The sequence below is a fragment of the Pristiophorus japonicus genome, chromosome 9, assembly GCF_044704955.1.
Source record: "Pristiophorus japonicus isolate sPriJap1 chromosome 9, sPriJap1.hap1, whole genome shotgun sequence".
Taxonomy (NCBI): Eukaryota; Metazoa; Chordata; class Chondrichthyes; family Pristiophoridae; genus Pristiophorus; species Pristiophorus japonicus.
Window position 1 is genome coordinate 211,481,149 of NC_091985.1, and position 25,671 is coordinate 211,506,819.

The 25,671-nt window shown below is 47.0% G+C and overlaps 2 protein-coding genes and 1 pseudogene across 16 annotated transcripts in view; 1 reads left to right on the forward strand and 2 right to left on the reverse strand.

The window, feature by feature from the left end:
• The window catches only part of LOC139273579 (zinc finger protein 436-like), an 84,218-nt gene that overhangs the window by 48,866 nt on the left and 9,681 nt on the right, over positions 1-25,671 (forward strand). For 5 of the 15 annotated variants that reach the window (XR_011595218.1, XR_011595214.1, XR_011595219.1 and 2 more), the window contains exons 1-3: positions 11,402-11,544; positions 12,295-12,683; positions 19,096-19,210. The gene's annotated coding sequence lies outside the window, so the exon portion shown is untranslated. The other 10 variants (XR_011595217.1, XR_011595228.1, XR_011595227.1 and 7 more) reach the window with 7 other exon arrangements.
• LOC139273603 (histone H4) lies at positions 1,672-1,983 on the reverse strand. Its single transcript, XM_070890561.1, has one exon. The coding sequence runs from the start codon at positions 1,981-1,983 to the stop codon at positions 1,672-1,674; it is 312 nt and encodes a 103-aa protein (XP_070746662.1).
• LOC139274380 (U2 spliceosomal RNA) lies at positions 23,290-23,528 on the reverse strand (annotated as a pseudogene).

Consider the following 25,671-nt stretch of genomic DNA (forward strand, 5'->3'; position numbering starts at 1 on the left):
GGCTCATCAGTTAATCGTCAATAACTCCCATGTGAACCGAGCTGGTATATAAATACACGATCAGTAATCAGTCCCACACCCTCTGCCCGTCCCTACAATGGGTTAATGAACAACACGAAGCTCTGGTTACAAGAGATCGCAGCTCTTTCCTTTGCTGATTTGGTGGCTCTGAAAAGAGCCGTTGTTTCACTTGGTACTGAAGCTTCGAGCCAAGGCAGGGGGAGTCTAGGCCCGCTCCCCGCGGATGCGGCGGGCCAACTGGATGTCTTTGGGCATGATGGTGACTCGCTTGGCGTGGATGGCGCATAGGTTGGTGTCCTCAAAGAGCCCCACCAGGTAAGCCTCACTGGCCTCCTGCAGGGCCATGACGGCGGAGCTCTGGAAGCGCAGGTCGGTCTTGAAGTCCTGAGCGATCTCCCGCACCAGGCGCTGGAAGGGCAGTTTGCGGATCAGCAACTCGGTGGATTTCTGGTAGCGGCGGATCTCCCTCAGAGCCACGGTGCCGGGTCGGTAGCGATGAGGCTTCTTCACTCCGCCCGTGGCCGGAGCACTCTTCCGGGCCGCTTTGGTCGCCAGCTGTTTGCGAGGAGCTTTCCCTCCGGTGGATTTGCGCGCTGTCTGCTTGGTCCTGGCCATTTTCTGAACGGATCTCGACACAGGGACTGGTAATGTAGAGCCTCCTCTTGTGCCTCCTTTTAAAGTGTGTGAAGGTCCGCCCCGGGGCTGTGATTGGCTGCAGCCTGACCGCCAATCAAATTTGAACCAAGCACCGAGAATGAAAATGAAGGGCGGGGATTACTGGGCCTTGATTGGCTGAACTGAAACTGACAGTTGGTCAATTTCAAAAAGCCCGCCGATTTCAGAATATCAACCAACAGAGATTAAATAAAATCTAATTTCCCGCCAGCAATTTAAGAATCCCGCTCTTTATAACGGCGATTGTGCCCCATTATAAGTCACCAATCCTATTCTGTCACATTCCGGTTTGAATTCTGTTCCATTCCCTGATCCGTCTATACCGGGCGGGAATAAATCCCCGGTCACTGCTTCCTGTAAACATAAAGATCCCGCCAGTGCCGTCCCATTTAACCGATTCTCACACAGAAACCGCACATGACAGGAATTATCTGTGAGGGGAGACTAATATCTGGGACTGTGTATCCTGCCCGGTAGTTGTGACTGTCAGCCGGAGTTTTTGATCTCTCATATTTACAATAGTTGTAAAATATTTAATAATTCCCATATTCCTACAGCGACTACACTCCAAAAGTACTTCATTGGTCTTGTTCATTAGATGTGTTCGGGAGGGAGTTGGATGTGGTCCTTGCGGCTGATGGGGGGGGGGGGCGGGGGTCGGGGAGTATGGAGGGGGCGTGGGAAGGTGCTGGAGTGGGTGATCAGCTGTGATCTTGTTGAATGGCGGTGCAGGCTCGAAGGGCCGAATGGCCTATTCTACTCCTGCACCTATTTTCTGTTTCTATGTCTTGAGACGTTCGGTGGTCGTGAAAGGCGTTATATAAATCCAAACCTTTCTTTCCATTAATTAAACAGCCGAAACCATTTCCCAACCAAACTGTCCGCGTTCCCATCCCCAGGTCGCTGCTCTCTGTGAGCCGGTGGGTGGCTCTTAGAAGAGTCTTTGTGTTGTTTGGGGGAAAAGGGTTGAGTTATTCAGCCGCCGAATCCATAGAGAGTGCGGCCCTGCCGCTTCAGAGCGTACACCACATCCATGGCAGTGACCGTCTTGCGCTTGGCGTGCTCAGTGTAAGTGACTGCATCCCTGATCACATTCTCCAAAAAAACCTTCAGCACCCCGCGGGTCTCCTCGTAGATCAGGCCCGAGATCCGCTTGACACCGCCACGGCGAGCCAGGCGGCGGATTGCTGGTTTGGTGATGCCCTGGATATTATCACGGAGTACTTTACGGTGCCGCTTGGCTCCACCTTTACCCAGTCCTTTGCCTCCTTTACCTCGACCAGACATGATGATTCTTCACTCAAACAGTCGTTGAATGAGAAGTGAACTGCTCCCGGCTCCTTTTTATAGAGCCGGAGCCGACCTGACTGAGAAAGCGCAGAGTGAGAGAGGCGGGAAAGGGAGGAGACAGAGTCAAGATTGACAGACAGAGCAGAGAGCGGCCTCTGATCTTCCAGCTCCGCCTCCAGCTTTCTGCAGCCGCCAATTTCAAACCGTTTTCCCACAATAGAACCGAAACACAGCGCTCCGCACAAACCCTTACTGACTCGGAATTCATCTTCAAGACTTCCAGGAACCAGAAGCTTTTAAATAAGGTCCCGTTACAATTAACAATCACGAATATTCCCGCCTATATACAGCCCCTTCCCTGTCAATCTCAGACCTTGTTCCATCTCCCCACACTTCTTCTCACAGACGGGTTCAGCAGTTTACAAACACCTTATTCCAGCTGATTTGGAGAATGTGGTGTTTGGGGTTTGAGTTGTGAGGCGGGGTATCTCCGCCAGTATCACCGTCTCACAGACTCTCCCCCTGAATCTGTGAAATGACAATGACCAGGAACTGAGACTGGAGCCGAACACATCCCCAGTTAGTGAGGCTCGGGCCGGACATCCCATATTCTGTGTTTTATTGCAGACACTGGGGGAGAAGTGGGTGCAGCTAATGTCAGCGAGTCACCGGGGATCCTGGCTTCATGTTCAATGATTTCTGTCTGAAATCTGAGCCCGGCCCGGGACAGGGATCATTTGATTCGGGGATCAGCTCTTTTCTGAGAAGCGTGGTTGGCTCTGAGAAGAGCCTTTGTGTTCAGATGTTTACAAGTTGCATTTTTTATTACTTTTTGTGCGCTGCTTTCTTGGGTTTTGCTGATTTGGCCTTGGCCCTCGGTTTTTCCACCTTTTTGGCCGCCTTCACCTTTGCGCTCGAGGCCTTCTTGGGGCTCTTGGGCTTCGTCGCAGCCGACTTCTTCCCAGCCGCCGCTTTGGCTGTCTTTTTTGCTGTTAGCGCCTTCTTGGTGCTCGTTTTCTTGGCTGGAGATTTCTTGGCTCTTGGTTTCTTGGCTGCTGGTTTCTTGGCTGGAGATTTCTTGGTTGGAGATTTCTTGGCTGGAGATTTCTTGGCTGCTGGTTTCTTCACCTTCCTTCCCACTTTCCCCTGGTTTTCCTTCTTAGCGACTTTGAAGGAGCCCGAGGCGCCCGTGCCCTTGGTCTGCACCAGGAAGCCATTTGTCACATTCCTCTTGATACTGAACCTGATCTGGGACCCGCGCTTCTCCACATCCACGCCTTTGGCTGCCAGAGCCTTCTTTATCGCGGCCAGGGACATCCCCTTGCGATCGCTGCCATCGGCCACAACCTTGAGGATCTGTTCGCCCAACGTGGTACCGGCTGACTTGGAGCGGGGAGCCGCCTTCTTCTTCTTGCTGGGAGCCTTGGTTTGAGCGGCGGCGGCAGGAGGAGCGGTTTCGGCGGCTGCAGTGTCAGTCATGTCCGCGACTCTGTGGAAAATCTCTGACAGTCAGAGCTCGGTCAGAAATGAAACGGGAGGCGGCGGCACAGAGCAACTTAAAGGCAGCGAGCGGACGGGGCGGAGACATCCTGCTGTCAGCTCCCCGCCCCTCCAGCCTCTCTGTGTTTCTCTCTCCTCATTAACTGTCCGATTCCAATTCAATCCGGGCCCTCCAGATTCCCAGACTGGCCTCTTTCTGTCCCGAACACCGGGTTTTTGTTGTCGAGAAAGTTTCATCCGAACTGAAGGAAGCAATTTCGATTTAAACCCGTTTCATTGCTGCACTGATCGCGCTCTCTCACCCGATCGCGGACATTTTCTTCGTTTTTCGATTGAAATTTGAAATCACATCAAACTTGACATTTAATTCCCACTTTAGATCTGAGCAGGGCAGCAGGGCGATCCTGTGACATGGAAATATTTGAATTTTACACAAGAGGGACTCTGGAATCCGGCGATGAGACGGACACACAAACACAGTGACATTAGCCTCACCCGGCCGCCCCTTTAACACACTCTCGCTCACACAATGTTCACATCTGCACATTCACAGCACAAACTATCCCAGATTTACAGTTCCCGGCACAGGGTTACCTCTCCGCTCGGCCTGTGCTGTCGATTCTCGGGGTTAGTTGTAGTTTCCCAGCTCAGTAAGTGTTAAACACTCCGAGGCCGGCGCTCCTCACAATATCTGTTCCCCAGATTCAGGGGCAGGAGCCAATCACAGCAGTGGCTGGCTTAACCCATATCTACTGTTAAGTTATTATATTGTTCGAATGCAGAAACATGTTTGATTAACATGAAAATATAAATTATGTGTTCACCGTCCCTCCAGCATTTCTTTGTCTCTCTCGCCTCCTAAGCTGAGGGACATTTAACAGTAACTAGTGTCCTATCCATCCCATGCTCATCACCCAGAGACGTGTCTCCATATTACGCTCAATACTAGTGTCAGACATTCATGTACCGCACTACGAAAGATAGAGAGAGACACACACATACTTTATCAGTCTTACACTTGGTATCAGTGTCTCCATATTACGCTCAGTCACAGTGCCATACCATCATGTACAGCACTAGAGAGAGAAACAGAAACAGTATCAGGATTGTACTTCCAATAGTGTTTCCACATCATGCTCAATAGCGTTATCCCGCCTTCACAGACAGTACAAGAGAAAGAGGATTGTAACAGAGTCAGAGATGGGGGGAGAGTGCTGAGCGAGAGACAGCAAAGATCGAGGTCGGGTGGTGAGACACAGACACATGCACAGTATCAGTTCCAGACTGACCTGTGAGGTCCGGTTTTATCCTGAAAGTCCCCATTGGAGAGACAGAGATTCAGTCCCCTCTCTCACTAATATTGTACCACAGAGGGAGACATTATTCATCCCACACTGTGGGACAGTGTCAGAGGGTGAGAGAAACAATGTCCCACATTTAACCCTCGCTTCCCTGTTGTAGTCTCTGTAACTTTGCAGCTCAGGGCTTTTCGATATTATTCTCAGTGACCGAGTGTTTCACTCCAATTAAATTAACCTGGGAGTTTTACTGTCAGATATTAACTCCTGCACGGTCTCAGCAAACACTCCTGCTCCCTCGTCCCTCCTATGTTTCTGCAGGATTGCTTTGTGAAGACGGGCTCACGAATAGAAAAACACCCTGCATGGCATGATCCAAAATTGAGCATCTCAAAGGGACAAGGTCCCCAGCTTTCAACATTCTCTGTCCTCCAGGCCTCCATAACCAGTGCCTGCCAAGAGATACTTGGTCACTCAACCAGAAAACTCCAGGACTGGTTTGATGAGAATTATCAGGAGATCCAAGAACTAATAGATCGCAAGCACAGAGCATTTCTGAGCATCAAGCAAAAACACAACTCGGGAGCAGCAAAGCAACATTACAGGCGGCTCAAGTCTGAGGTCCAACAAAAAACCTGGGACCTAACAAACAGCTGGTGGATGGAGAAAGCACAGGAGCTACAACAACTAGCCAACAGCCATGATGTGCTAGGATTCTTCATCGCAGTCAAGGCCACCTATGGTCCAAACTCCCAAGGCCCCACCCCACTGCTGGCCAAGAATGGGGAAACCGTCAAGGACACCAAGGCTGTCAGGGCCCGCTGGAAGGAGGACTTCAAAGATCTCCTCAATCGAGACTCTGCCTTTGAGTCGAGTGTTCTCAATTCCATCCCGCAGCTTGCGACCCACCACCACCTCAGCGAAACCCCAACGGTGCATGAGGTTGGAAAAACCATAAGACAGCTCAAGAACAACAAGGCTATGGGAGCGGATGGAATCCCTCCTGAGACACTAAAGTATGGTGGAGAGGCACTGTTGACATGGATACATGACCTCATCGCTCTCATCTGGAGCGAGGAGAGCATGCCGGGAGATCTCAGAGATGCAGTGATCATGACCATTATTAAAAAAAGGGACAAGTCCAACTGCGGCAATTACAGGGGAATCTCCCTGCTATCAACCACTGGGAAGGTTGCTGCTAGAGTCCTCCTCAACCAACTTCACCCTGTGGCCGAGGAGATCCTCCCAAAGTGACAGTGCGGATTTTGTCCCCTATGGTACATAGAAACATAGGAACATAGAAAATAGGTGCAGGAGTAGGCCCTACGAGCCTGCACCACCATTCAGTAATATCATGCCTGATCATTCAACTCAGTACCCCTTTCCTGCTTTCTCTCCATAACTCTAGATCCCTTTAGCCGTAAGGGCCATATCTAACTCCCTCTTGAATATATCCAATCAACTGGCATCAACAACTCTCTGCAGTAGGGAATTCCACAGGTTAACAACTCTATGAGTGAAGAGGTTTCTTCTCATATCGGTCCTAAATGGCTTACCCCTTATCCTTAGACTGTGACCCCTAGTTCTGGACTTCCCCAACATCAGGAACTTTCTTCCTGCATCTAACCTGTCCAGTCCCATCAGAACTTAAAATGTTTCTATGAGATCCCCTCTCATCCTTCTAAACCCCGGTGAATAAAAGCCCATTCAATCCAGTCTCTCCTCATATGTCAGTCCAGCCGTCCCTGGAATCAGTCTGGTGAACCTTCGCTGCACTCCCTCAATAGCAAGAACGTCCTTCCTCAGATTAGGAGACCAAAACTGAACACAATATTCCAGGTGAGGCCTCACCAAGGCCCTGTCAAACTGTAGTAAGACTTCCCTGCTCCTATACTCAAATCCCCTAGCTATGAAGGCCAACATACTATTTGCCTTCTTCACCACCTGCTGTACCTGAATGCAAACTTTCAATGACTGATGTACCATGACACCCAGGTCTCGTTGCACCCCCGCCCCCCCCTCCCCATTACCTAATCTGCCGCCATTCAGATAATATTCTGCCTTTGTGTTTTTGCCCCCAAAGTGGATAACCTCACATTCATCCACATTATACTGCATCTGCCATGCATTTGCCCACTCACCTAACCTGTCCAGGTCACCCTGCAGCCTCTTAGCATTCTCCTCACAGCTCACACCACCACCCAGTTTATCTGGAAACTTGGAGATATTACACTCAATTCCCTCATCCAAATCATTAATGTATATTGTAAATAGCTGGGGTCCCAGCACTGAGCCCTGCAGCACCCCACTAGTCACTGCCTGCCATTCTGAAAAGGACCCATTAATCCTGACTCTCTGCTTCCTGTCTGCCAACCAGTTCTCTATCCACGTCAGTACATTACCCCCAATAACATGTGCTTTAATTTTGCACACCAATCTCTTGTGTAGGACCTTGTCAAAAGGCCAAATACACCAGCTCCACTGGTTCTCCCCTGCCCACTCTACTAGTTACATCCTGAAAAAATTCCAGAAGATTAGTCAAGCATGATTTCCCTTTCATGTTGACTTTGACCGATCCTGAGACTGCTTTCCAAATGCGCTGTTATTTCATTTTTAATAATTGATTCCAACATTTTCCCCACTACTGATGTTAAGCTAACTTGTCTATAATTATCCATTTTCTCTCTCCCTCATTTTTTAAAAAGTGGTGTTACATTAGCTACTCTCCAGTTCATAGGAACTGATCCAGAGTCGATAGACTGTTGGAAAATGATCACCAATGTATATTTCTAGGGTCACTTCCGTACATACTCTGGGATGCAAACTATCATGCCCCGAAGATTTATCGGCCTTCAATCCCATCAAATTCCCTAACACAATTTCCCGCCTAATAAGGATATCCTTCAGTTCCTCCTTCTCACTAGACTCTCGGTCCACTAGTACTTCCAGAAGGGTATTTGTGTCTTCCTTCATGAAGACAGAAGCAAAGTATTTGTTCAACTGGTCTGCCATTTCTTTGTTCCCCATTATAAATTCACCCGAATCTGACTGCAAGGGACCTACGTTTGTCTTCACTAATCTTTTTCTCTTCACATATCTATAGAAGCTTTTGCAGTCAGTTTTTATGTACCCGGAAAGCTTCCACTCATACTCTATTTCCCCCCTCCTAATTAAACCCTTTGTCCTCCTCTGCTGAATTCTAAATTTCTCCCAGTCCTCAGTTTTCTGCTTTTTCTGGCCAATTTATATGACGCTTCCTTGGATTTAACACTATCCTTAATTTCCTTTGTTAGCCACGGTTGAGCCACCTTCCCCATTTTATTTTTACTCCAGACAGGTATGTACAATTGTTGAAGTTCATCCATGTGATCCTTAAATGCTTGCCATTGCCTATCCACCATCAACCCTTTAAGGATCAGTTGCCAGTCTATTCTAGCCAATTCACATCTCATACCATCGAAGTTACCTTTCCTCAAGTTCAGGATCCTAGTCTCTGAAGTAACTGTGGCATTATCCATCTTAATAAAGAATTTTACCATATTATGGTCACTCTTCCTCAAGGGGCCTCGCACAACAAGATTGCTAATGAGTCCTTTCTCATTACACATCACCCAATCTAGGATGCCCCCCCCCCCTCATTGGTTCGTCGACATATTGGTCGAGAAAACCATCCCTAACACACTCCAGGAAATCCTCCTCCACCGTATTGCTACCAGTTTGGTCAGCCCAATCTATATGTAGATTAAAGTCACCCATGATAACTGCTGTACCTTTATTGCACACATCCCTTATTTCTTGTTTGATGCTGTCCCCAACCTCACTACTACTGTTGGGTGGTCTGCACACAACTCCCACTAGCGTTTTCCACCCTTTGGCAACATACCACCCTGCAGTCTTGATTGTGGCCACAGAAACGTCTATCTATTCCCCTTACAATAGAATCCCCTACCACTATAGCTCTCCCACTCTTTTTCCTGCCCTCCTGTGCAGCAGAGCCACCCAAGGTGCCATGGACTTGGCTGCTGTTGCCCTGCCCTGATGAGTCATCCCCCCCAACAATACCCAAAGTGGTGTATCTGTTTTGGAGGGGGATGACCACAGGGAAATCTGCACTACCTTCCTTCCACTGCTCTTCCTGTTGGTCATCCATTCCCTATCTGTCATGTAACCCTGACCTGCGGTAAGACCAACTCACTAAACATGCTATTCATGGCATCCTCAGCATTGTGCATGCTCCAGAGAGAATCCACCCGCAGATCCTGTGCCACAATGCAGTCTGTCAGGAGCTGCAGCAGAGTACACTTCCTGCTAATGTAGCCATCAGGGACACTGGAAACATCCCTGCGTTCCCACATAGCACAGGAGGAGCATGACACCTGTCCGAGCTCTCCTGCCAAGGCTTAACCCTTAGATCAACTTAATTTGGCAACAACAATGATAAAGGTTACCTCTTGATAGGGAAAAGAAAAAGAAAAACTACTCACCAATCACCAGCCAATCACTTACCCCCTTGGCTGTGACGTCACCTTGCGATTTATTCTACTGCTTTGTTTACCTTCTGCAGCTGCACCTGCACCAGCTGGCCCCTCCGACTGTTGGGCCTTTTATAGGCCTCTCCGATGCTGCCCCAGACTCCCGCTGCTCGAACTCCCACCACTCCGACTGTTGGGCCTTTTATAGGCCTCTCCGATGCTGTTCCGGACTCCCACTGCTCGAACGCCCGCCTCTCCAATGCCGAGCCTTTTATAGGCCTCTCCGACACTGCTCCAAACTCCCGCTGCTCGAATTCCCACCTCTCCAATGCCAATCCTTTTATAGGCCTCTCTGACGCTGCCCTGGGGCACAATGGACATGATATTTGCAGCGCGACAGCTGCAGAAAAAATGCAGGGAGCAGCACCAGCCCTTATACATGGCCTTTTTCGACCTTACAAAGGCCTTTGTCAATGTCAACCACGTGGGTCTATGGAACTTCCTCCTTCATTTTGGATGCTCCCAAAAGTTTGTCAACATCCTTCAGCTGCTCCAAAGGACATGCAGGCCATGATCCTTACCAATGGATCCATTACAGACCCAATCCACGTCCGGACCAGGGTCACACAGGGCTGTGTCATTGCTCCAACCCTCTTCACAATCGTCCTTGCTGCCATGCTCCACCTCACAGTCAACAAGCTCCCCATTGCAGTGGAACTAAATTACAGAACCAGTGGGAAGTTGTTTAACCTTTTCCGCCTCTAGGCCAGGTCCACGATCACCCCAACCTCTGTCGTTGAGCTACAGCACGTGGATGACACCTGCGTCTGCACACATTCTGAAGTTGAACTCCAGGATATAGTTGATGTATTTACTGAGGCATTCAAGAACATGGGCCTTACGCTAAACATCTGAAAGACAAAGGTCCTCCATCAGCCGGTCCTTGATCTACGGTGCAGCCCTTGACAACATGGACCATTTCCCATACCTCGGGAGCCTTGTATCAACAAAAGCAGACATTGATGACGAGATTCAACACCCCCTGTAGTGTGTAAGTGCAGCCTTCGGCCACCTGAGGAAAAGAGTGTTCGAAGACCAGGCCCTCAGGTCTACCACCAAGCTCGTGGTCTACAGGACTGTGGTGATACCTGCCCTCCTGTATGGCTCAGAGGCATGGACCATGTACAGCAGACACCTCAAGTTGCTGGAAAAATATCACCAATGATATCTCCGCAAGATCGTACAAATCCCCTGGGAGGACAGGTGCACCAATATCAGCATCCTTGTCCAGGCTAACATTCCCAGCATTGAAGCACTGACCACACTCGATCAGCACCGCTGGGCAGGCCACATAGTTCACATGCCAGACACGAGACTCCCAAAGCAAGTGCTCTATGCGGAGCTCCTTCATGGCAAATGAGCCAAAAGTGGGCAACAGAAACATTACAAGGACACTCTCAAAGCCTCCCTGATAAAGTGCGACATCCCCACTGACACTTGGGAGTCCCTGGCCAAAGACGGCCCTAAGTGGAGGAAGTGCATCTGGGAGGGCGCTGAGCACTTCAAGTCTCATCGCCGAGAGCGGGAGGTGGGTGGGGTGGCTTGACCCATCCACCTCCACGGAGGTGTGTGGGGGACCTGACCCATCCACCTCCATGGCACGAACCTGGTATTGCAGTACTTCCAGGAACGGTGCAGTGGCTCTAGGCCTTTTGGCTAAGAGCATTGGCGCAGAGTGATCCTTGAATGGGCCCAAGGTGACCTCTGGCGTTTGTGATTTGACAAAGAATTGGAACGATTGGCTACGAATTTCAAAAAAAAATGCTGAAATCAAGCGCAGGCAGCGGAAAGAGCGTGCAGCAAACCAGTCCCACGCACCCCTTCCCTCAACGACTGTCTGTCCCTTCTGTGACAGAGTCTGTGGCTCTCGTATTGGACTGTTCAGCCACCAAAGAACTCACTTCAGGAGTGGAAGCAAGTCTTCCTCGATTCCGAGGGACTGCCTATGATGATGATAATGATAAACATTCTCTGTCCTTGCCCCCCAGGCCCAGTTCCTTTGCTCAGATTCTGCTAAAAGTAAATTGGGAAAAGTTCACTTTGATTTTTAAAGGCTGAATTATTGCAGAGAGCTGCGCATGCGGGGATAAGCCCCGCCCCCTGTGTCGATTTCCAGTGAGCAGAAGTGCGCATGCGCCCTCCCCTCCCCCAGCCTGTGAGCGCCATTCAGTCAGTGAGCGGAAGAAGATGGTTTAAACAGCCGGGAATGGAGACACTGCGGCCCCGGGGTAAGGCAGCGAGCAGCAGCCTCCTTACAGCAGCACATCGCTTTGGGAGCGTGTCCGCAGATGGGCTCAGAGATCGGCACTGAGTCCGAGGGAAGTTCAGGCGGAGTGGAGCAAGAACTGGTCTCAGTGCGTGGAGTGAGTGGGGGAAGGGAGAGGCCATTCTCGGGCTGTGTGTGGACAGCGTGTGTCCCGGGTAAGGGAGACAGAATGGGAAGGATCTGCTGTTTACAATCATTGCTGCTTTCTCCCTGCAAACCAGTAGTGAACGTTCCTGCTTTAGTTCCAGTCTCACCGTGTTTGTTGTCATTGGACAGCGAGCAGTGGAAGCAGAGCCGGACACTGAGGATTTATACAAGGAGAATCTATTGCAGGCACCGGGTGAGAAATGTGAAGGACACGTTTTAAACAGTGGCTCTTTGTTTTTGGTTGAACGCTTAATGCCTTGGGAGAGGGGAGCAGCAATCTGAGCTGTGTAAAAGTCCGTACTCCATCGGGTAGTCCCATTCCTGAAGCAGGGGTTGGGTTGTGTCTGGATGTCAGTAACTTGCTGTAAATCTGCCCAACACACTTGGTGTGCAGAAGCTGAGTGCTGCAGTACTGCAGTGGAGTCAGACACTGACACTGTTTGTATCGCTGGCTTCCCTTTGTGAATGTTCATAATGAATATTAAGTGAACGATTACATTCATCACTTTAGTCTTTTCTACCTCTCCTGTTCTTGAATGATCAGAAATACATTTTATTCCTACAGGCAAGGAATTGAAGGAACCGGAAATGTGAAGTTTCTTCCACTTGAAACATTTGGAACAGTGTAACCAGCTGCTTGTAAACACAGTAGGTACGGTACCTATCAGTGTCATCATCACAGCAGTCCCTTGAACGAGGGTGACTTGCTTCCACATGAGTTCACAGATGTTTCAATGAAGGACCCGATATTCCAGTCCGGAACTCCAATTGAAGGGTGGAAGATGCCTGTGCCTGGTTTGTTTTAACGTGTGGTGACCATTGACAGAGCTCGGCCTTTATCCAGTGGCAAGGGTTAACCAAGATGACTGGAGACCTGCTCTGCTGCACGGATCTAATGCGCACACCTATCACAGTGTGGGCTGGCCCATTCTGCCCTGGGCCTCTAGTGTGCAGGTACACAGACAGGTTATCCGAATTAAACATGTTTGTGGTGCTGAATGGCCTCCTCCTATTCCTGTGTAACAGGCCTGAGGGGGTTAATAGTCACTTTCTGTTCCTAATTTAACAGACTGGAGATACTGAGTGGTCTTCTCATGTTCCTAATGTAATAAACACGAGGGACATAATGGCTTCCTCCTGTTCATATGTAACAAGCTCTAGGGGCAGAATGACCTTCCCCTGTACCTATGTATCAGGCTAGAATGGGATAAATGGCCTCCTTTAGTTAGAAACATAGAAAATAGGTGCAGGAGCAGGCCATTCGGCCCTTCTAGCCTGCACTGCCATTCAATGAGTTCATGGCTGAACATGCAACTTCAGTACCCCATTTCTGCTTTCTCACCATACCTCTTGATCCCCTTAGTAGTAAGGACTACATCTAACTCCTTTTTGAATATATTTATTGAATTGACCTCAACTACTTCCTGTGGTAGAGAATTCCACAGGTTCACTGGGTGAAGAAGTTCCTCCTCATCTCGGTCCTAAATGGCTTACCCCTTATCCTTAGACTGTGACCCCTGGTTCTGGACTTCCCCAACATTGGGAACATTCTTCCTGCATCTAACCTGTCTAAACCCATCAGAATTTTAAACGTTTCTATTAAGTCCCCTCTCATTCTTCTGAACTCCAGTGAATACAAGCCCAGTTGATCCAGTCTTTCTTGATAGGCCAGTCCCGCCATCTCAGGAATCAATCTGGTGAACCTTCGCTGCACTCCCTGAATAGCAAGAATGTCCTTCCTCAGGTTAGGAGACCAAAACTGTACACAATACTCCAGGTGTGGCCTCACCAATGCCCTGTACAACTGTAGCAACACCTCCCTGCCCCTGTACTCAAATCCCCTTGCTATGAAGGCCAACATGCCATTTGCTTTCTTAACCGCCTGCTGTACCTGCATGCCAACCTTCAATGACTGATGTACCATGACACCCAGGTCTCGTTGCACCTCCCCTTTTCCTAATCTGTCACCATTCAGATAATAGTCTGTCACTCTGTTTGTACCACCAAAGTGGATAACCTCACATTTATCCACATTATAATTCATCTGCCATGCATTTGCCCACTCACCTAACCTATCTAAGTCACTCTGCAGCCTCATAGCATCCTCCTCGCAGCTCACACTGCCACCTAACTTAGTGTCATCCGCAAATTTGGAGATACTACATTTAATCCCCTCATCTAAATCATTAATGTACAGTGTAAACAGCCGGGGCCCCAGCACAGAACCTTGCGGTACTTCACTAGTCACTGCCTGCCATTCTGAAAAGTACCCATTTACTCCTACTCTTTGCTTCCTGTCTGACAACCAGTTCTCAATCCATGTCCGCACTCTACCCTCAATCCCATGTGCTTTAACTTTGCACATTATTCTCTTGTGTGGGACCTTGTCGAAAGCCTTCTGAAAATCCAAATATACCACATCAACTGGTTCTCCCTTGTCCACTCTACTGGAAACCTCCTCAAAAAATTCTAGAAGATTTGTCAAGCATGATTTCCCTTTCACAAATCCATGCTGACTTGGACCTATCATGTCACCTCTTTCCAAATGCGCTGCTGTGACATCCTTAATAATTGATTCCATCATCTTACCCACTACTGAGGTCAGGCTGACCGGTCTATAATTCCCTGTTTTCTCTCTCCCTCCTTTTTTAAAAAGTGGGGTTACATTGGCTACCCTCCACTCGATAGGAACTGATCCAGAGTCAATGGAATGTTGGAAAATGACTGTCAATGCATCCGCTATTTCCAAGGCCACCTCCTTAAGTACTCTGGGATGCAGTCCATCAGGCCCTGGGGATTTATCGGCCTTCAATCCCATTAATTTTCCCAACACAATTTCCCGACTAATAAGGATTTCCCCCAGTTCCTCCTCCTTACTAGACCCTCTGACCCCTCTTGTATCCGGAAGGTTGTTAATGTCCTCCTTAGTGAATACCGAACCAAAGTACTTGTTTAATTGGTCCGCCATTTCTTTGTTCCCCGTTATGAAACAGATTCCAGGGGCTGAATAGCCACTTCTATTCCTGTATAACAGACTCCAGGGGCTAAATAGTCTCCTCCAGTTCCTATGTAACAAGCTCGAGGGGCTAAATGCCCTCCTCCTGTTCCCCTGAAACAGTCCCGCGGGGATGAATGCCCTTGTCCTATTCCTAATGTAACAGACCCGAGGGGCAGAATTGCTTCCTCCTACTGCTTTCTAACTCCAATTGCTAAATGGCCCTCTCCAGTTCCTAATGTAATGAGCTCGAGTTGCTGTATGGCCTCCTCCAGTCCCTATATGACATCCTCGAAGGGTTGAACGGCCTTCTCCTGTTCCCATGTCACAGGGTCAAAGGGCTGAATGGTCTGCTTGTGATCCTAATTTAACATGCTTGAGGGGCTGAATATCCTCCCCCAGTTCCTATATAACATGTGCGAGGGGCTGAAAGACCTCCTCCAATTCCTCTAACAGGCTGGAGGTGCTGAATGGGCACCTCCTGTTCCTGGTTAACAGTTCCGAGGGGTGGAATTGGCCTACTCCTGTTCCGATGTAACAGACCCAAGGTACTGAGGGTCTTCTCCTGTTCCTAATGTATGAAGCACGAAGGGATGAAAAACTTCCTGCTGTTCCCATGTCACAGAATCAAAGGCTGCGTGGTCTGCTCGTGTTTCTAATGTTAGAGAGGCTGAATTTCCTCTTCCCATATAACAGAATGGAAGGGCTGAATGGCATCCTCCTGATCCAATGTAACAGGCTCGAGGGGAAGAATAGCCTCATCCTGTTCCTGTATAACAACATTCAGTGCTGAACAGCCATCTCCTGTTCCTGTGTAATAAGTTAAATGGGATGAGTGGCCTCCTCCAGTTGCAATATAACATGTGCGACTGGCTTATTGTCCTCTTCCAGTTCCTTTAACATTCTCAGTGGGCTGAATGGCCTCCTCCAGTTCCTACATAACATTCTTGAGAGTCTGAATGGCCTACTCCTGTTCCAAAGTAAAAGGCTCCAGAGGATGGATAGCCTCCTCTATTCCTGTGTAACCAGTCGATGCATCGCCTCCACCAATTCCTTTATAGCAAGGCTGTGGTTCTGAATGCCCACCTCCTGTTTCTATGCAACAAACTTGAGGGTCTGAATGGCCTCCTATTATTCATTTGTAACAGGTTTGAGGGGCTGAATCTATTCCTGTAAAGCAAACTCCAGGGCTAAAAGGCCCACTCCAGTTCCTAATGTAACAGAGTTGAAGGGCAGAATGGCTTACTGTTCCTGTGTAACAGGATCCAAGGACTGAATGGGCCTCCTCCACTTCTAATGAATGGCCTCCCCCAGTTCCAAATGTAACAGACTCGAGGAATTGAATGGGCCTCCTCCAGTTCCAATGTAACAGGCTCGAGGGACTGAATGGCCTCCTCCTGTTCCTTATGTAACAGACTCGAAGGACTGAATGGCCTCCTCCTGTTCCAATGTAACAGACTCGAGGGACTGGATGGCCTCCCCCTGTTCCTTATATAACAGGCTCATAAGAACATAAGAATTAGGAACAGGAGTAGGCCATCTAGCCCCTCAAGCCTGCTCCGCCACTCAACAAGATCATGGCTGATCTGGTTGTGGACTCAGTTCCACTTACCCGCCCGCTCCCCATAACCCTTAATTCCCTTATTGGTTAAAAATCTATCTATCTGTAATTTGAATACATTCAATGAGCTAGCCTCAACTGCTTCCCTGGGCAGAGAATTCCACAGATTCACAACCCTCTGGGAGAAGAAATTCCTTCTCAACTCAGTTTTAAATTGGCTCCCCCGTATTTTGAGGCTATGCCCCCAAGTTCTAGTCTCCCCGACCAGTGGAAACACCCTCTCTGCCTCTATCTTGTCTATACCTTTCATTATTTTAAATGTTTCTATAAGATCAACACTCATCCTTCTGAACTCCAATGAGTAAAGACCCAGTCTACTCAATCTATCATCAAAAGGTAACCCTCTCATCTCCGGAATCAGCCTAGTGAATCGTCTCTGTACCCCTTCCAAAGCTAGTATATCCTTCCTTAAGTAAGGTGACCAAAAGTGCACGCAGTACTCCAGATGCAGCCTCACCAATACCCTATACAGTTGCAGCAAGACCTCCCTGCTTTTGTACTCCATCCCTCTCGCAACGAAGGCCAACATTCCATTCGCCTTCCTGTTTACCTGCTGCACCTGCAAACTAACTTTTTGGGATTCATGCACAAGGACCCCCAGGTCCCTCTGCACCGCAGCATGTTGTAATTTCTCCCCATTCAAATAATATTCCCTTTTACTGTTTTTTTTTCCAAGGTGGATGACCTCACATTTTCCAACATTGTATTCCATCTGCCAAACCTTAGCCCATTCGCTTAACCTATCTAAATCTCTTTGCAGCCTCTCTGTGTCCTCTACACAACCCGCTTTCCCATTAATCTTTGTGTCATCTGCAAATTTTGTTACACTACACTTTGTCCCCTCTTCCAGGTCATCTATGTATATTGTAAACAGTTGTGGTCCCAGCACAGATCCCTGTGGCACACCACTAACCACCGATTTCCAACCCGAAAAGGACCCATTTATCCCGACTCTCTGCTTTCTGTTAGCCAGACAATTCTCTATCCATGCTAATACATTTCCTCTGACTCCGCGTACCTTTATCTTCTGCAGTAACCTTTTGTGTGGCACCTTATCGAATGCCTTTTGGAAATCTAAATACACCACATCCTCTATCCACCATGTTCGTTATATCAAAGAATTCCAGTAAATTAGTTAAACATGATTTCCCCTTCATGAATCCATGTTGCATCTGCTTGATTGCACTATTCCTATCTAGATGTCCCACTATTTCTTCCTTAATGATAGTTTCAAGCATTTTCCCCACTACAGATGTTAAACTAACCAGCCTATAGTTACCTGCCTTTTGTCTGCCCTCTTTTTTTTAAACAAAGGCGTTACATTAGCTGCTTTCCAATCTGCTGGTACCTCCCCAGAGTCCAGAGAATTTTGGTAGATTATAAGGAATGAATCTGCTATAACTTCCATCTCTTTTAATACCCTGGGATGCATTTCATCAGGACCAGGGGACTTGTCTACCTTGAGATCCATTAGCCTGTCCAGCACTACCCCCCTAGTGATAGTGGTTGTCTCAAGGTCCTCCCTTCCCACATTCCCGTGACCAGCAATTTTTGGCATGGTTTTTGTGTCTTCCACTGTGAAAACCGAAGCAAAATAATTGTTTAAGGTCTCAGCCATTTCCACATTTCCCATTATTAAATCCCCCTTCTCATCTTCAAAGGGACCAACATTTACTTTAGTCACTCTTTGCCGTTTTATCTATCGGTAAAAGCTTTTACTATCTGTTTTTCTGTTTTGCGCAAGTTTACTTTCGTAATCTATCTTTCCTTTCTTTATTGCTTTCTTAGTCATTCTTTGCTGTCGTTTAAAATTTTCTCAATCTTCTAATTTCCCACTCACCTTGGCCACCTTATACGCATTGGTTTTTAATTTGATACTCTCCTTTATTTCCTTGGTTATCCACGGCTGGTTATCCCTTCTCTTACCGCCCTTCTGTTTCACTGGAATATATTTTTGTTGAGCATTATGAAAGAACTCCTTAAAAGTCCTCCACTGTTCCTCAATTGTGCCACCGTTTAGACTGTGTTCCCAGTCTACTTTAGCCAACTCTGCCCTCATCCCATTGTAGTCCCCTTTGTTTAAGCATAGTATGCTCATTTGAGACACTACTTCCTCACCCTCAATCTGTATGTTTAATTCCCAGTCTTGGCCACCCTGCAACCAAGTTTCTGTAATGGCCACCAAATCGTACCCATTTGTAATGATTTGTGCCGTCAACTCATTTACTTTGTTTCGAATGCTGCATGCATTTAGGTAAAGTGTTTTAATACCAATTTTTAAACCATGATTTTTAGTTCTGACCCCTCCTGCAGCCCCTTTATATTCATACATATTGTCCCTTCCTATCACCAGGCTCGAGGGACTGAATGGCCTCCTCCTGTTCCAATGTAACAGGCTCGAGGGACTGAATGGTCTCCTCCTGTTCCTTATGTAACAGGCTCGAGGGACTGAATGGTCTCCTCCTGTTCCTTATGTAACAGGCTCGAGGGACTAAATGGCCTCCTCCTGTTCCTTCTGTAACAGGCTCGAAGGTATGATTTTCCTCCAGGTTCCATGTGCTGAAAGGCCTCCTCAAGTTCCAAGATCCAGGGACTGTTCTTCCCCGTTGTTTTGGAAATAGCATCGGGCAGTAAACAGGAGCTCACTGCTTCTTACCCACCAGCTCTCTGATCGGGCTCCTTGCGCTGATTATGTTTTCTCATCTCGCTCAAACGTCCCCAAATGTTGCTTTCTTTTCCATCACCTCTAGAGTTATTAGCCAAGTTTGCATCGAGCAAATTGTGATCTCACCAGTAACAGTACTTTCCCAATGGTTATCCACGAGGCTGCTTCTGACATTTTCTTCTGCGTAAATGTTAGCCACCGTAAGTAACTGAAAAGTTTCATTTCTACAGCAACAACAAACACTTGCATTTATGACAGATACCAAATAAATCCCACACTCACTCCCTGTACCCCTGACTGATAGATACAGAATGAATCCCACACTCACTCACTGTACCACAGACTCAGATACAGAGTGAATCCCACACTCACTCCCTGTACCCCTGACTGACAGATACAGAATGAATCCCACACTCACTCCCTGTACCCCTGACTGACAGATACAGAGTGGATCCCACACTCACTCACTGTACCACAGACTCAGATACAGAGTGAATCCCACACTCACTCCCTGTACCCCTGACAGCTATGGTTTATATCATGTACTAATAGCTCGTCTCTACTCCAAATATTTCTGAATCTCATTCATCCAGTATAATGCGAAAAACTATTGTCTGTTGGGGTAGTCTCTGATCTGTAAATTTCACAGATGTAGGATAAAACAACTCACATACCAGGAACTGACAGGTACAGAGGAAACACCCACTCACTCACCCCAGAATATGAGATACAGAATAAAACCTACACTCACATAGCAGAAACTAACAGGTACAGAGGAAACACACACTTGCTTACCCCAGATTGAGAGATACAGAATGAATCCCACATTCACATTGCACAAACTGACATATAAAGGTAAAAATCCACACGCAGATACCAGAAACTGACACCCCGCACATCTACCACAAACTGACAGGTACAAAAAAAACACAATCACTTCCCAGAAACTGACAGGTACATATTAATTCCTACACTCGCATAGCAGGAACTGACAGGTACAGAATACAATCAACACCCAGATTCCAGAAACTGACAGGTACAGGATGCAATCCACACTTAGATACCAGAAAGTGACCAGTGCAGATTAAAACCACAGTCACATATCAGAAACTGACAGGTACCAATTAAACCCGATACTCCCATGCCAGAATCTGACAGGTACAGAATGCAATCCACACTCTGATCCAAAAAACTGACAGATCCTGGTCAATATCCACATTCACATACCAGAAGCTGACGATATAGGTGAAAGTACACACTCATCTACCAGAAACTGACCGGTACATGATAAAACACACACTGCCATAACAGAAACTGACAGATACAGATAAAGACCACACTCAGATACCAGAAACTGACCAACTGACAGAAATAAAGGACAGCATCCAACTAAAAACAAGGGCGTACAAAGTGGCCAAAATTAGTGGGAGGACAGAAGGCTGGGAAGCTTTTAAAAGCCAGCGAAGAATGACTAAAAAAATGATTAAGAAAGGGAAGAAAGACTATGAAAGTAAACTAGCACAAAATATAAAAACAGACAGCAAGAGTTTCTATAGGTATATAAAAAGCAAAAGAGTGGTTAAGGTAAATGTTGGTCCCTTAGAGGACGAGACTGGGGAATTAGTAATGGGGCACATGGAGATGGCAGAAACTCTGAACAAATATTTTGTATCAGTCTTTATGGTAGAGGACACTAACAATATTCCAACAGTGGATAATCAAGTGGCTATAGGGGGGAGGAGATGGTACTCAGTAAGGTAATGGGATTAAAGGCAGATAAATCCCCTGGACCTGATGGCTTGCATCCGAGGGTCTGAAGAGAAGTAGTGGCAGGGATAATGGATGCATTGGTTGTAATTTACCAAAATTCACTGGATTCTGTGGAGGTCCCAGTAGATTGGAAAACTGAAAATGTAACGCCCCTATTTCAAAAAGGAAGCAGACAAAGGCAAGAAACAATGGACCAGTTAGCCTAACCTCTGTGGTTGGGAAAATGTTGGAGTCCATTATTAAAGAAGCAGTAGCAGGACATTTGGATAAGCAAAATTCGGTCAGGCAGAGTCAGCATGGAATAATGAAGGGCAAGTCATAGAAACATAGAAAATAGGTGCAGGAGTAGGCCATTCGGCCCTTCGAGCCTGCACCACCATTCAATAAGATCATGGCTGATCATTCACCTCAGTACCCCTTTCTTGCTTTTTCTCTATACCCCTTGATCCCTTTAGCCGTAAGGGCCTTATCTAACTCTCCCTTGAATATATCCAATGAACTGGCAACAACTCTCTGCGGTAGGGAATTCCACAGGTTAACAACTCTCTGAGTGAAGAAGTTTCTGCTCATTTCAGTCCTAAATGGCTTAGCCCTTCTCCTTAGACTATGTCCCCTGGTTCTGGACTTCCCCAACATCGAGAACATTCTTCCTGCATCTAACCTGTCCAGTCCCGTCAGAATTGAAAATGTTCGACGAGATCCTCTCTCATCCTTCTAAATTTCAGTGAATACAGTCCGAGTTGATCCAGTCCCTCCTCATATGTCAGTCCTGCCATCCCGGGAAGCAGTCTGGTGAATCTTCGCTGCACTTCCTCAATAGCAAAAATGTCCTTCCTCAGATTAGGAGACCAAAACTGAACACAATATTCCAGGTGAGGCCTCACTAAGGCTCTGTACAACTGCAGTAAGACCTCCCTGCTCCTATACTCAAATCCCCAAGCTATGAGGGCCAACATACCATTTGCCTTCTTCACCACCTGCTGTACCTGCATGCCAAATTTCAATGACTGATGTACCATGACACCCAGGTCTCGCTGCACCTCCCCTTTTCCTAATCTGCCACCATTCAGATAATATTCTGCCTTTGTGTTTTTGCCACCAAAGTGGATAATCTCACATTTATCCACATTATACTGCATCTGCCACGCGTTTGCCCACTCACCTAACCTGTCCAAGTCACCCTGCAGCCTTTTAGCATCCTCCTCACAGCTCACACTGCCACCCAGCTTAGTGTCATCTGCAAACTTGGCGATATTACACTCAATTCCCTCATCCAAATCATTAATGTATATTGTAAATAGCTGGGGTCGCAGCACTGAACCCTGCGGTATCCCACTAGTCACTGCCTGCCATTCTGAAAAGGACCCATTTATTCCGACTCTCTGCTTCCTGTCTGCCAACCAGTTCTCTATCCACATCAGTACATTACCCCCAATACCATGTGCTTTAATTTTGCACACCAATCTCTTGTGTGGGACCTTGTCAAAAGCCTTTTGTAAGTCCAAATACACCACATCCACTGGTTCTCCCTTGCCCACTCTACCAGTTACATCCTAAAAAAATTCTAGAAGATTTGTCAAGCATGATTTCCCTTTCATAAATCCCTGCTGACTTGGGCTGATCCCATCACTGCTTTCCAAATGTGCTGCTATTTCATCTTTAATAATTTATTCCAACATTTTTCCCACTACTGATGCCAGGCTAACTGGTCTACAATTATCCATTTTCTCTCTCCCTCCTTTTTTAAAAAGTGGTGTTACATTAGCTACCCTCCAGTTCATAGGAACTGATCCAGAGTCGATAGACTGTTGGAAAATGATCACCAATGCATCCACTATTTCTAGGGCTACTTCCTTAAGTACTCTGGGATGAAGACTATCAGGGCCCAGGGATTTATCGGCCTTCAATCCCATCAATTTCCCTAACACCATTTCCCGCCTAATAAAGATTTCCTTCAGTTCCTCCTTCTCACTAGACCCTTGGTCCCCTAGTATTTCCGGAAGGTTATTTTGTGTCTTTTTTCGTGAAGACAGAACCAAAGTACTTGTTTAACTGGTCCGCCATTTCTTAGTTTCCCATTATAAATTCACCCGAATCTGACTGCAAGGGACCTACATTTGTTTTCACTTTTTTTTTTCTTTTTCTTTTCACATATCTATAGAAGCTTTTGCGGTCAGTTTTCACGTTCCCAGCAAGCTTCCTCTCATACTCTCTTTTTCCCATCCTAATTAAACCCTTTGTCCTCCTCTGCTGTATTACAAAATTCTACCAGTCCTCAGGTTTGCTGCTTTTTCTGGTCAATTTATATGCCTCTTTCTTGGATTTAACAACTATCCTTAATTTCCCTTATTAGCCACAGTTGAGCCACCTTCCCTGTTTTATTTATTATTTTTTTTTTAAATTTTTCGTTGCCAATCTTTCCAATTCTTTGTCAAATCACAAACGCCAGAGGTCACCTTGCACACATCAAGGATCACTCTGCGCCAATGCTCTTAGCCAAAAGGCCTAGAGCCACTGCACCGTTCCTGGAAGTACTGCAATACCAGGTTCGTGCCATGGAGGTGGATGGGTCAGGCCCCCCCACACACCTCCGTGGAGGTGGATGGGTCAATCCACCCCACCTACCTCCTATTTCCAAAAAGCATAGGAGAACCACCTTCCTGATCCAGGGAGAACCACTTTGGGGTCATGGTTACTCCCCTGTCAGGTCAGTTACGCATGATCTTAGCCAAAAGGCCGAGAATTATTTTTACTCCAGACAGGGATGTACAATTTTTTTTTTTTTTGAAATTCGTAGCCAATCGTTCCAATTCTTTGTCAAATCACAAACGCCAGAGGTCACCTTGGGCCCATTCAAGGATCACTCTGCGCCAATGCTCTTAGCCAAAAGGCCTAGAGCCACTGCACCGTTCCTGGAAGTACTGCAATACCAGGTTCGTGCCATGGAGGTGGATGGGTCAGGTCCCCCACACACCTCCGTGGAGGTGGATGGGTCAAGCCACCCCACCCACCTCCTATTTCCAAAAAAGCAAGCATATACCTTCCTGATCCAGGGAGAACCACCTTGGGGTTATGGTGGTTACTCCCCTGTCAGGTCAGTTACGCATGATCTTAGCCAAAAGGCCGAGTACAATTGTTGAAGTTCATCCATGTGATCTTTAAATGTTTGCCATTGCCTATCCACCGTCAACCCTTTAAGTATCACTTGCCAGTCTATTCTAGCCAATTCATGTCTCATACCATCAAAGTTACCTTTCCTTAAGTTCAGGACCCTAATCTCTGAATTAACTGTGTCACTCTCCATCTTAAAGAATTCTACCATATTATAGTCACTCTTCCCCAAGGGGCCTCGCACAACAAGATTGTTAATTAGTCCTTTCTCATTACACATCACCCAGTCTAGGATGGCCAGCCCTCTAGTTGGTTTCTCGACATATTGGTCTAGAAAACCATCCCTAATACACTCCAGGAAATCCTCCTCCACCGCATTGCTACCAGTTTGGTTAGCCCAATCAATATGTAGATTAAAGTCGCCCATGATAACTGCTGTATCTTTATTGCACACATCTCTAATTTCTTGTTTGATGCTGTCCCCAATCTCACTACTACTGTTTGGTGGTCTGTACACAACTCACACTTGTGTTTTCTGCACATTGGTATTCCGCAGCTCCACCCATAGCGATTCCACATCATCCAGGCTAATGTCCTTCCTTACTATTGCATTAATTTCCTCTTTAACCAGCAATGCCACCCCACCTCCTTTTCCTTTCTGTCTATCCTTCCTAAATATTGAATGCCCTTGGATGTTGAGTTCCCAGCCTTGGTCACCCTGGAGCCATGTCTCCGAGATGCCAATTACATCATATCTGTTTATCTGTGCGGTTAATTTGTCCACCTTATTCCGAATACTCCTCGCATAGAGGCACAGAGCCTTCAGGCTTGTCTTTTTAACACACTTTGCCCCTTTAGAATTTTGCTGTAATTTGGCCCTTTTTGCTTTTTGCCTTGGGTTTTTCTGCCCTCCATTTTTACTTTTCTTCTTTCTATCTTTTGCTTCTGTCCCCATTCTACTTCCCTCCATCTCTCTGCATAGGTTCCTATCCTGCTGCCATATTAGTTTCACTCCTCCCCAACAGCACTAGCAAGCACTCCCCCCTAGGACATTGGTTCAGATCCTGCCCAGGTGCAGACCGTTCGGTTTGTACTGGTTCCACCTCCCCCAGAACTGGTTTCAAAGTCCCAGGAATTTGAATCCCTCCCTTCTGCACCACTCCTCAAGCCATGTATTCATCTGAGCTATCCTGCGATTCCTACTTTGACTTGCACATGGCACTGGTAGCAATCCTGAGATTAATATTTTTGAGGTCCTACTTTTAATTTAGCTCCTAGCTCCCTAAATTCGTCTTGTAGGACCTCATCCCATTTTTTGACAAATTTGCTGGAGTTCTTTGAGGATGTAACGAACAGGGTGGATAAAGGGGAACCAGTGGATGTGGTATATTTGGACTCTCAGAAGGCATTTGACAAGGTGCCACATAAAAGGTTACTGCACAAGATAAAAGTTCAAGGGGTTGGGGGTAATATATTAGCATGGATAGAGGATTGGCTAACTAACAGAGAACAGAGAATTGGGATAAATGGTTCATTCTCTGGTTGGCAACCAGTAACTAGTGGGGTGTCACAGTGTTAGATCTCTTAATTTCCATTGAAATACGAACTCCGATGGTAGTTTTAACTTTTTAATCTTGGCAGAGAGCAACAAGCTGCTGGCTGATTGCCAGTTCCTTTTTCTTACTGGGACCACATGGTCAAAATGGCTGTATTTATACCCGGTTCAATTTACAGAAAAGAACTCGCCTTCTTTGACCTTATTGGCTCAATTATTAGTATT